This window comes from Paramisgurnus dabryanus, chromosome 24 (genome assembly GCF_030506205.2).
Source record: "Paramisgurnus dabryanus chromosome 24, PD_genome_1.1, whole genome shotgun sequence".
Classification (NCBI taxonomy): domain Eukaryota; kingdom Metazoa; phylum Chordata; class Actinopteri; order Cypriniformes; family Cobitidae; genus Paramisgurnus; species Paramisgurnus dabryanus.
Genome location: NC_133360.1, coordinates 26,854,844 through 26,868,385, shown reverse-complemented (window position 1 = coordinate 26,868,385; position 13,542 = coordinate 26,854,844). Strand labels below are relative to the sequence as shown.

The 13,542-nt window shown below is 35.8% G+C and overlaps 1 protein-coding gene across 2 annotated transcripts in view; it reads left to right on the top strand.

The window, feature by feature from the left end:
- The first annotated feature begins 11,474 nt into the window (after window positions 1-11,474).
- Window positions 11,475-13,542, top strand: part of LOC135741095 (uncharacterized) — a 34,022-nt gene continuing 31,954 nt past the window's right edge. Inside the window, exons 1-2 of one of the 2 annotated variants that reach the window (XM_065259761.2) lie at window positions 11,475-11,581; window positions 12,192-12,904. In XM_065259761.2, the coding sequence (XP_065115833.1) occupies window positions 11,527-11,581; window positions 12,192-12,877 (741 nt within the window). In that variant the 5' untranslated portion in view covers window positions 11,475-11,526 and the 3' untranslated portion in view covers window positions 12,878-12,904. Of the gene's footprint in view, window positions 11,582-12,191; window positions 12,905-13,542 lie in introns of those variants that run through there. The other variant, XM_073813503.1, reaches the window with a different exon arrangement.

Genomic DNA, 13,542 nt, shown 5'->3' with positions numbered 1-13,542 from the left:
CTGACATTGTCCATAATAATTACTGACATGGAGCATTTGGATGGGACTAAAATCACTGAGAAGCTCTGATAAAAATAGCTCTCTATGTAAAACTAATCCCGTCCAAATAGTACTTAAGTATCCAAGTATGTTCATAAGTTAGTCTTTATATACAGTGTAAAATGCATTTTACTGGAGCCTATCATTAGGCTATTTCTCAAACATTCAGAATAATGTAAAGCAAATAAAATCTGTCGTCTTACCTTGAATGTTTGTCAGTAGAATCAGTGATATGAATGCAGAGTTAAACTCCATGCTTTACTATTTGTGTATAATCTGACATAAATTTGACAAGTTGACAAAATATTTACTAACAAAATCTACAATAACAATAATAATGTTCTCATCTCAGTCTCGATTCAGATTAAAGGATCTCTCTCTAAGAAAGTAATTGCTGCACTGTGTCATTTTTAAAAATGTGTCAGTATATATATGATCTCATTTCCTTCCTTTTTCTTAAGATGGTGCATTGAAAAACAGCCTCCTACACTTTCTACCCACACGCTGTTGGGTTTAATTTTTTAAAAATAAAAATCCACATTACTCACTTTTTTGTCAACTCCCCTTTTACCCAACCATGTGCTTTTTTTCTTTTCATGTCTCTCTCACACCTGATTCAACTCATCTTATCATAAGGAGATACCACAAGACCTAAATCAGCTGTGTCAGATGAGTTTTGTCAAATAATTGCCTGCTGAACACGCATCAAAAACTCTGATTAAGATTATGTGAATATCCGGCAAACGCAACAGTCTCTTTTATCATAAACCCTTTAAGACGCATCTGCAGCAGGCACTTATTTTGACAAGACACATGATGCACACAGGATCTCTCGAGGCACAGAACACGTAATTTGAAAAAAGGAACCATACACATGAAAGGCTACATACATGTTGTGATGAACTTTGCATCAAGCAAAGTTACCGGCCGCCACTGACTATAAGTGCGTTTTAATAAAAGTATTTAATGTTGACTCTAAAAAATACAGTTTACAGAATCTATGTTAGTTTAAGTTTGTCACACGTAAGATTAACATCAAGAGTATAACAAGTGTTTTTTCTTAGACAGATAGTAAAGGTAATGGTTCAGTTAAAGGACTGTGTTAAAAGTACCTGCTGTAAATACTATTAATAAACCTGTTGCCAAGACATAAGAGATATAAATTAGCTATCATTTTGACAAATGGCTTAAATACACTGTATACACAAAACCATATCCGCACTTCCGTGGCAGGCCATCTTTAGTCCCGCATTTCAGAATGATAAATGTCTAGAGGTCTCATTTCTTTGAGTTCGCGCCCATGTAGGGGTGGAAGGAAACAAAATTGTTGATGGCTTGGCAAAAAGTTAAATAAAGCATGGAACAGTTGACATACAAATACCACTGTGTACAGCAGACATTAAAACCATTATAAAAGGACACACGTTCAAATTATGGCAGGAATATTGGGACATATCAGACACTGGGAGTATGAGCAGAGGCGGCCTTAACTCTTTCACCGCCATTGACGAGATATCTCGTCAATTAAGAGAAAACGCTTCCCCGCCAATGACGAGATTTTCCGTCTTTCTGCAATACCGCTATTATCCGCAACTTATACAACCCAGAAGTAGCGCCTCACATGAAAGAGAAAGAACTCTGTGTATATCTCTATCGTAAAGCGTGTATGAACGTCCGAGGGAAAAGAGCAGAAATTAATTGATTTAAAATGAAAGATACTGTATGTGATTGCTTAGCGCCCACTGGCACTGACACGTTCAAACGTTCTTGTGCCGGGGCTGGGGCCCCCCTTGAGGGCGGGGTCCGTTTCAATTGAAACGATTGAAACATAGGTAAGGTTGCAACATAGGTAAGGCCGTCTCTGAGTATGAGACAGGGCAGGAATCCAAAGGAACAGATGGTAATTACAAGACTAAAAATTGGACATACTTGCTTAAATCAATCATTGCACAAAATAGGGAAGCACCTTACTGGATCATGTGGTTACTGTAATGCATAAGAGACTGTACACATTTTTATACACTGCAATAAATATATAGAGACTAGAAAAGAGTTGTAATATCAAATTGGGCAACAAAATGTGACATTGAGGTTATTCTAGAAATATAGGAATTTAAAGGCAAATACAACAACAAAATTGTTGTTTACTCAGAAGTGTTCATACATTGAATGTATAAGAGCAGGATCAGTAATGAGAGTCTGGAGTTCACTTTGTAGAAAGTCACATTTACAATATAAGACATAAAGCAAGAACTTTTATTATTCCTGAAAAAAATTAAACACATTTAGTTTCCTTGTGACACTTCAGATCGGCCTCATTGCAGTAAAATCTAATTACAGTAACACACAACTGTTATAACAACTAACATAATTAAGATAACATTTTATTCTGTAGTTGCATGAAATTAAAATATTAAACATGCAAACATACGTACGTTGTTGTGCAATTATTTGTCCATTCGTAAGTGGTTTGTACGTTTCCATTTTAGTACCTGGTTGATGATCTCACTTCCTCCCTTTTTTCTAAGTTAAGTCAATGTGAAGAAAACTATCTAGTACTTACTTGCATGCTCCTTTAAGTGTGTACTAAAATAGAGTCTGACACAAAGAATGAAGTCATTTCTTTATCAGTAAGCGGTCAGTTTTACCTTAGTAACTTTTACAACCCTGTTAACTAAATTCTAGACATTTCTAAATACAGTATAAAACCCGGGCTAACAAACTTATAACAATAACAGAACAGGTAACAGCATATTTTGACTACATTTAGCTTTCACTTTGTACAGGCTATGCTTAGGATGGCTAAATGCACAGGAGGGGGTCCCGGGGCAGTGGGATAGCGAATGTACCTGATGTTTAAGGTCCTTTATCTTGAACTGGCAGTGCATGTTCCTGGTGATTGTCTTTCATGTGAAATAATCGATACACACTCAGAAGTGAGTTTCCTAACAGCTTTATTGTCCTATAAAGGGCTAAGGAAAACAAGAATTTTGGGTCCAGAAGAGTTGGCAGAGTTTGGATACTCATCATGGACTGTAAAGTTTCCTTGCCCTTGTTTTCACGTCAGCAGTTCAGGAGCTCCCATATTGGCTGCAGCATCTGTAACTGAACATGTTACTTTCATGCCTAAGGTGGTGTTTACATTAGAGCATTTGCATAAAAAAAACGTTTTAAAATGAAAACGACCCTCTGAGACGTTAAGCACCAGATCCCCCATGTTTTAAAGTCTGGATGAGTGAACTGATTCATGTTATACAATTGGAAAGGATACATTCTCTGGACCTTAAATCCCAGCGGCAATTCCAAAAAGTATGACAACTCTTGTGGAGCTCCTCAAACCAGGACAGTGATCTATGATCACTCATTTTGATTGTACTGTTTTTCTTTGAAATGTAATTTTATGCCCTTGCAAGATCATCTCCTGCCTTGTTTTTTTTTTTTTTTTTTTTTTTTTTTTTGCTGTTATTACTTGTTTATTTTCCATTATATGTTCTTAAATGTATAATGTAATATGCAAAATTCAAAATAAAATAATTTAAAAAAGAAAGAAAACGGCCCTTATCTATACTTTCTATTAAAGGGTACATATCATAAAATTTGACTTTTCCATGTTTAAGTTCTATAATCGTGTCCCCAGTGCTTTTATAAACCTAGAAATTGTGAAAAAGGTTTTGGTAAACAATTCTGTGCAAGCATGTAAAAAAAATGAAAATTGAAATTTGGCTCCTCTTGTGATGTCAGAAGGGGATAATACCGCCCCTTTTATTTGCACTATCCAACCATGGCACTGCCATTTAGTGCAGAGATCAGCTCATTTGCATTCTAAAGGACACAGGCACATTTTTGCTCACACCTACAAAGTGGCAATTTCAACATGTTATAATAAATTATCTATTGGGTATTTTGAGCTAAAACTGCACATGTACTCTGGGGACACCAAAGATTTATTTTACTTTTTAAAAAAGTCTTTTGAATTGTCCCCTTTAATGTTAACTTGGCCTTAGTCAAAGCTACTCTTTAAAAATATACACCTTCTTAAAGCACTGTGTTTGAGCAAGGCTTTAAACGTCATTGGTGACATCACTTCACTAAAACAATAAAACATCCGGTGTTCTGAAGTATTTGGTGTCTGAGATCGGTTTCCTGTTTCAGAATGAAATCACTATTTAGATCAATATTCAGCCCCACAGAAATACAAAAGCACATCATTGTATTGGTGCCTTTACTCACTGGCATTCAGTCAGAAGGGTGACCCAAATAGATATGAAGAAAAAGTTGTTTACAATCATAACATGAATGTAATAACAGTAAAATTGCAATGTCAGACAAATGTGTGTAATTCCTTATTTAATAGAGTAAAGCATGCTGCGGTTTCTGTACACACTAGCTGAGAAAAACATTTGTTCACTAGTGATTCATTTATATGCTACCTTTAGTGGTGAAAACTTTTAACGTTATGCCTGTGAGATTGTTTTGGTGTCGGTGATATGAATAAACACACAATGTGCTTAAAAAGACTGTCGGCTGTGTAAGCTTCAAGCTTAACTCTTAAACGTCTTTTAAAGACTTTATGCGATCAACCTCACATGATTAACCAATAAAACTAATAATTCATGTATCTGAGCATTAGATTATTTAATGCATCACTGATGTCACTGCTGAGAGACTGTTGCTAGTTGATGATGTCATAAAGAGAGTTGTGACATCACTCCAGTAGTTCTGATGGACAGACAGCTGATCTACTCACAGACCTGCAACATCTAAGAATGACAAACACACAGAAAGAGATAATGTTATAAAATCTGACCATTAGTTTATTTAACATACAGATATTCAGATTTTCTCACCTCTATTTGTTTGTCATCAGTTTTGTTTTTAGATTTTAATTTATTCATGCTGATGAAAAACCTGTAGGGACAGAATTCAAATTTTTACAATCTGAACTCATATCTGAATGTTTACTGTTGTTAGGCATGCATGTAAAAAGAGACGACTGGTGACTCAGAGAAACAAACAAAAAGATCAACTTTAATTATAAAGTAAAGAAGAAATAAACAGACAAAGGGAAAACACACACTAAACACGTCTGAGGGGAATAATGTTGGGATAATGAGGATGATGGCTGGAGTGATAACAAACTCAAAAAAGTGAAGGAGCCTGGAGGATGATGGGTAACGTAGTCTAGAGGAAGGTAATGGGTGAAAACGGGAAACAGACCAGACTGGGGGCATGACTACTGTTTGTTATGCAAGTTTTAGGTTTTAGTTGAAATTTTTACTTACCACATCCACAGAGCTACTATAATGAGAAACTGAGGCAGAAACACCAACAGAGGGAGAAACACTGAACTGTCCACTGTTTCTGAAGAAAAAAAAAACAAGAAAATTCAGAACATAACTTAAGGACTATTTTTATATAATTTCGTCAGATGTATGATGAGATGTTGTGTTACCTCTTACAGTACATGAAAACTGTTTTATCTCCTCACTGTTGATTGAGTCCAGGTACAGCTTGTTTAATAATCTCAATCCATCTGTTACCTGTTGTCCATTCTTATACCAGATGTAAGTATGTTTGTTATCCAGAGTGCATCTGGTTAAACAGCTTAATATCACTTTTTCTCCATTTATCACAGGGTCTGGACTGCTTCTCACCTTTGTACCTGATAAACACAAACCTATTACTTTACTGATGTGAACAATACGTGTCCACAGTGACGTTAGCTGAGAGTTGGTTATATTCAAAATAATAAATATTCCATATTAAAGCATTGTGACCCCCCAATATTTTCACCCCACCCCCAGTGACAACAGTCTAGATCCAGTCTTGGTTTTCCATATTTCAGTGAATCTACTGATACACAAATCATTATTATGAACCCATGTAGTGAAACAGATTACCTGTAACAGTGAGAATGACTCCAGGTGAACCAGAGTAAGAGTTTGTGTTAGTGATGATCCTGAATTGATATTCACCAGCGTCACTCATGTTGACATCTTTTATTCTCAGTGTGTTGCCCATATACTCCACACGACCAGCAAACTGATGATCCTCACGCAGGTCCTGAATTTTTTCTCTTTTTTTGTTTGGTAAATGCCAGTATGTTTTCTCTGCTGTATATCCAGTGGGATGTGAGTATGAAGAGTGAATATCTACTGTTGATCCCACTAAAGCACAAACTCTTCTAGAGTTTAAGTCACATCCCAACAGCTACTGTTAGAAAGACCTGAAAGAGTCATAAAGTGTATGTACACATAGGCTTATTTATATAGCAGTAATACAATAAAAATGTTTGTTCATACGTAAGTAAATGTCACACTCACACACAGGAGCAGAGAAGATTTCTTTACTAAGAAAACATGAGTAGGCAGCAGATGACCCAGTCTTTAAGATATTAGATTCAGGTTTTTTTAGATGTTGTCCATCTTTTCTCCAGTAGATATGTTTAGGTCTCGAGGGTAAAGTGCAGGAGGTGTCACAGGTAAGTCGTACTTTCTGATTTTTCAGCTCTGTAGATTCCTGATGTATCTTCACCTGAAGCACTGAATAAAGTAAAACACAGAGAAACATTAACATTTACAAATGAAGAAAATCTAAAAAAGAATGATGAGAATGTAAATGTACCTGTGACTGTTAGATTGACTGTGACTGAGCTGAGATGTTTAACTCCATCCTTCATAATGAACATGAGCTGATATTCTCCACTGTCTCTCTCTCTCAGATCATATATTTTGAGTTCTGAGTGATCTTCATTGATCCACTGATCCACTCGTCCTGAGTAATCTGAATCTAAAGTCAAATCTTCAGGTTCATCTTTGTTTCTCCAGTTTGTACTCTGTTTCTGACTGAACCAGGACACTGTTGTGATGTTGATGTTTGAGTAAAAACACATTAGTGACACACTGGCCTCCCTTAATGCACAAATGTTCTGTGGTTCACACTTCGCTGTTAAAAAAAGAAAAAAATAACTTAATTAAGACCAACATTTTCAAAGACAAGATGGGTCACTTTGTCAATAACGTAAGTATACAAGTATGTTCATAATTAAGGAAATAGTCTTTTTATGCCGTGTAAAATGCATTTTACTTGAGCAGTAAGGCAAATCCCACCACATTTACATTTTGACTAATATGGTTTAACATTAGGTTACGCTTAGTAATTTCCCAAAGATTCAGAATAATGTAAAGCAAATAAAATCTGTTGTCTTACCTTGAATGTTTATCAGTAGGATCAGGGATATGAATGCAAACTCCATGCTTCACTATTTGTGTATAATCTGACATAAATTCTCAATTCATAAAGTTGACAAAATATTTGCTTAGAAAATCTACAGTGACAATAATAATGTTTTCATCTCAGTCTCGATTCAGATTAAAAGATCTCTATGTTCTCTAAAAAAGTCATCACAACATTGTGTAACAAAAGTGATGTTCATTTTTAAAAATTGTCAGTATATATATACTGTATATGATCTCATTTCCTTCCTTTATTCTGAAGCTGCTGCAATGAAAAACGCCACTTTCCCACTCGCTGTTAGGCTTCATTTTTTTATATAAATACATTACATTCCTCACTTATTTGTTGCCTCACCTGTCATGTGCATTTATTTTTTTATGTCTCTCTCACACCTGATATAACGCATCTTCTCATAACTAGATACTACAAGACCCGAATCAGGTGTGTCAGATGAGGATGCTGCCGAAATAGCCCTATATAACCTCATTTACTATTCCCTACATTAGTCCACTAATATAGGTCAATTGAATAAGTGAATCACAACGGATGGGTAATTCGGACACTTGAGCTCACCGGAAGCACTGCAGCGTGGGCGGCAGTGGAGTTGAATGAGTGCACTTAATAATGTCCACTCCCTTACGAAAATTAACCATGGTTTTACTACAGTTCAAACCAAAAAAACATGGTTACTGTAGTAAAACCATGGTTACCACAAAATAACCATGGTTTGAAAACCATAGTTAAATCATGGTAACTGCAGTTAAACCATGGTTTTGCTCATAGTAATCAATACAACAAAAAAACATGGTTACTGCACTTTTACCACAAAAAAACATGGTTAATTTCCGTAAGGCTATGATTTCAAACACCACTCAAATGGATGTTCCTTCAAATAGTGCACTATTTAATGATATAGGGAGCTATTTTGGACATGTGTATTAAAATGTGTATTAGGTCCTCCAGGACTGGAGATGAAATGCACTGCACTAATTAATAGTGATTTCATAATGGGTGATGATGTCATAATGGGTTGTGATGTCATAATAGATGTTGATGTCTTAATATGTCACAATAGGCTTGTTTTTGATGAGCTAATTCTGCAAAGAATCGATCACCGGTGATCACCATGAGATGCAAGCCAGTTAGAAAAGTGTCGAGTATGTCCGACTTGTTCTGATTCTACGCTGACATGTGCCAAGAAACTCTCGCGATGGAGAGGCGGGCTCATTCGGATTCTGCAGCTGGGCGCAGTTGCCCTCCACCGACTGCGTTGACAAAAACCACGATGGGAAAAGACTTGCTGACGACACAGCTAAATGCTTATTGGCCCGGGAATGTCAGCTGATGACTTCTTACTTCTAAAAACTCCACTACGTATAGCAGTTTTATATTATTTCAACTTATTATTGACTTTTGACTTTTCTATTTTAATAACTTTTGTATTAGTGCTGAATTATTTGTACTGTGAGCTGTTAATATTTCACACAACAGAAACGAATTTGTATTACCATAGACTCAGATTCATACATCCCGACATTAACTAAGTAGTCTTTTCCAGTTATGAAGTTCAGTTCACCTTCGATGATTTTTCTTTATAAACATCTTCATGTAAATGCATTTATTGGTATTTCATTAGCATCTATTTAATCCGCGATAAAATATGCAAACACGATCTCTGCCTCTTCTGACGCCTGTGGTTGACCGGACTGCCAGAGTGGTGAAGTGTCCTACTTCTCTTTTTTTTCTCTTTTTTCCCCCTCACTGCAACTGTCTGCTCTCGGCTAAATATCAGGCGAGGCAAGCCGCATCTCAAACAAGCCTTACGTATGATGACATCATAATTGGGATATGATGTCACAATGTCAATGTGGTCATAAAAGTATGGTGATGTCATAATGGGAATTTATGTCATAATGGGTGATGTCATAATGGGAATTTATGTCATAATGGGTGATGTCATAATAGATGATGGAGTCATAATAGATTATGTCGTAATAGGTGATGATGTCACAGTGGTGATGATGTTATAGAGGGTGATGATGTCACAGCGATGATTATGATAATGGCAATAACATTATAATGGATGATGACATAATGGTGCATAATTGGCCATGATGTCATAGTGCACAGCTTCCCTGTCAAACTAATTTATTTATTGAATAAAATATCAAAAATCTAAATATTGAGTGGTGATAAACAAAAGACTTACAAGCTACAAGTGCCCTGATTTTACAGCTAATTAGCTAAAAGATGAATACAGTTCTGTTTTGTCTTTATAACATGCATGACTCTGCAATTTTAAATTTACAATGGGGCCACAGACATGAGGTGGCTCCCGTGCCCACTGCCCATTTACCCTCACAGTCCGCAGTGCCCCCTTTGTTGATGAAACTGTGGATTGAATATAATTTAGCTAATTAATATCACGTGAGCAAAACTGCTTTCTTAAACACAATATCGTACATTTCGTTTAAAACATTAACCTTAAAATATTATTTATAAATTGACTAGTAACAGATTTATAGTGTCACACGTCATATAGATATATACATAGATATGTGAACATTTCTAACTTTATTCTTAACAAAACGTAAAGAGAAGGACTGGGATGTATTTTCTCGCTTGACAGCCTGCCCACCAAAAATGTCTGTGCACAGCACATGTATTAACCTTTAAACTTTTTAAATAACCATGTGTTACAGCTTACCTAAATGTATTCTGATTTGTTGAAAGCTCGTGTTATGAACTGTAGGGGGCAGAAAGGTGCAAAATGTGGATTATTTTTATCCAAAGACAAGTCACTTTTTTTGTTTGGATTTCCTGTGAATGCAGCCTGATCTCCTCAATATAAGATAAAACAAAGGGAAGCTGGAGCCCTGCTGGTATCCCTTGTATCCTCTGGTGCTCTTGGAAGGGTAAATAGTTCATAAAAAAGAAATTAAAAAAGAAATTCCAAGTCCAGGCACTCAGTAGGATGCAAAAGTTAAAAAGCCTTGATTGATTATCGAGGGCTAAAACATTAAAACACCAATATATATATATAATCTTATGCTGTTTTAGAACAAACCAGAACCATGATGGGTAACTCTATTCACTTTATTTTAAATTTTTTTTATATATTGTGTGGAGTACACTAGATGTTTGTATCTTTCCACTTAGAGATTTTTTTCTTTGTCTTGTATTTGTATGGTTTAACCCAGGGGTGGGCATTCCTGGTCCTGGTCCTGAAGGGCCATTGCCCTGCAAAGTTTAGCTCCAACCCTAATCAAACACACCTGAAAATCCCAATCAAAGGCTTCAGTATGACTTTAGAAATGACATTCAGGTGTGTTTGATTAGGGTTGTAGCTAAACTTTGTAGGACAGTGTCCCTCCAGGACCAGGAATGCCCATCCCTAGTTTAACCTTTGATATAAGACAGTACCTGAACTAGTGCCTCCAGTGGCCAAAAATTGTGTTGCAAGTGCCAGAGTGACACACCTGAAATCAATGCAACTATAAGTGCTGCCTAAGTTTTTAACAGATTGCATACCAGGAGTTGTTTTCAAATGTAAGTCAAACAATTCAACAGTAAATAGTTTTAGCTGTTGGTAAATGTTATACTTAATGAGGCATTTAAATGATATTAAATGTAAATGGGAACTTTTAAAAATGAATGTGTGTGTGTTGCTCACATAGTGTAATGTTAAGTATTCACACTACACATGTTATCATATAACTGATGTCTTTGTGTTATTTTTCACTTCTACAGAACAACCCATGTGTGCAAGAACAAGTTTTTTTATGTCTTAAAACAGGGAAATGTTATCTGCAACTTTGCAGTCTGTTTGTTTTTCCAAGCTAACACAATTAAGTTCCAAAAATGTTCCTTTAAATCTCTTATTAATGTTATGCAAATGTACAAACCTCCAGGTTTTACGTGGATATGTGAAATATAAGAGGAATGTTACATTTCTATCATTTTTAAACGTTATGGCAATGCCATGTGTTAATGTTTTCTCAACGTTTAAAACATCTGTTTTCTGTCAGTGTAAAGAAGTGCATCACAGGAGATTGATTTATACATTCACACTACTGTGTAGTTTTTAATTTTGTGACCATATGGTTATGTCTGCATTTATTATATTTAATGGTATGCTATTGTTTTAATGATATGTGCATGTATTTAATTATGTTATTGTCTCTCTTTTAAATAAGAATGTCTGAAAGAAGAGAGAACAATGTCAGTGAAAGTCAAGAGTCTCAAGAAGTGATGAGAAGCAACTCCCAAATCTCTCCCTACCAAATTGTTGAGGTTTTTCAGAATGGTTTGTCCTTTAGTCCAATCACTCTTAAACAGTCTGCGTTATTTTCGACCAAACGCTGGTTGAATATTGGACAGAACACATGTTGGGTTATAACCTATTCTGGGTTGTTGTTAACCCAACTATGAGTTGCATTATAACAATCTGGGTTTCTTTATTAACCCAAAATGTGTTCTGTTTTTATATTTAAAGTACCCAGGAGTGGGTTAAATATACCCCAGCAGAATTTATAGTAAATGGATAGTTCACCCAAAAATATTTTTAAATAATTTACTCTCATGTTGTTCTAGACCTGTGTGATATTTCTTTCTAAATAAGATGTTTTGATAAATGATAAGCACACAGCTGGTGGAAACCATTGATTTCCATATTAGGAAAAACAAATCCTATGGAATTAAATGGGAACCGTCAATTCTGTTTTTTACAAATTTTATCAAAAATATTTATCATTTATCACAATTTCATAGGATTTGTTTTTCATACTAAGGAAGTCAATGGTTTCCACTAGATGTGCAGATGTGTGTCCAAAAATTACAACTTTATTCCCAAGAACTAACAAAAAATAACTCGTTAATTGTTTGTTTAATAAATGTGCTTTACTCCTCATCAACAGGAACCAGCAGAATGCGGTCTTGGTTATTTGGCAAAGAAGATGAATATTTGAAAGAAGAACTGATAAGATCTACGCAATCCCTTCACCACTACATACACAAATACTTTAACATCACCAACAGACTGTCGGCGATCCTCAATACTCAGATGTATCAAAACATACCTGCAGTCTCTGCGAATAAAAGTGAAAGTATTGAGCAGAACTGTGTCAGGGTTAGACAGGTTATGAGCCAAATCCTTGGCCTATGTGAAAGGGAGGACAAACGTGTTCAGAAGAGCGTTGAACCTGCACATTATGAAAAGATCGCCTTCTCTGTTGGGTCACTGGAAGAAAAGGCTACAGTGATAAAGGACCTGCAAGATGAAAAAATGGGTGTCTTGGGGAATGTCTATGGTCCTTTAGTCACTGTTCAGCTGGCCAGAAGTAATCTGATGGATGTAATGCCTCCAGTGGAACTGCTTAAATCTCAGCCCGTTTCATCATTCGTCCTGTTGGGAAATCTCGAGCAGAGCAGTAAAACAATCACTAAGCTTCTGTGTGGATCGCAAAACCATCAAACGAGCCTTGATGAAGCCATACAGTTAATGCAAGATCTCCTTTCTATCCTGAGGCCGCCCTGTGACTCCTACAATGATATTCTTTGTGAAGTGGAAGCCTATGTGAAGATCATATCCAAGAAGATGTAGGAGAGAATTAAAAAAATTAAAAATAAAATGCTGTTAAAAAGTAAACCATTTACTTTTAATATGTGCCTCACTGCTTTTCACTTAATATTACACAACTCTCACAAATCTGCAAAAGAAAATTTAACTTGTTTGTTTTCCAGACATGGTTTATAGTCCCAGTTAAAAATGCATGTTTGAGGTGTCCTAATTAAAAAAAAATAGTGTATTTTAACATAAATCAGTGCCATTGTTTTGTCTCGAGATGCACTTTTTGTAAGGCATATTTGTAAAAATTACTTAAAGGGGTCATATTATGAGATTTTTTTTAAGATGTAAACTAAATCTTTGGTGTCCCCAGAGAGTGTATGTAAAGTTTTAGCTTAAAATACTCCACAGATAATTTATTATAGCATGTTAAAATTGTTAATTTGTAGGCCTAAACATAATTTAAAATGCAAATGAGCTGATGAAATGCAAACACTGATCACAATGATGGTGGTTTGTTGTAATTGAAACTCAATTGTGCTGTCAATAATTTTCTCTCTCTCTGCACTAAATGGCAGTACTGTGGTTATATAGTGCAGATAAAGGCGCGGTATTATTGTAATTCGCCCTACTTCACAAAACAGGCGAGTAGTTGTAACGGGCCACCATTCGTCAAACTTTTATGACCCCCTCCCCCACCC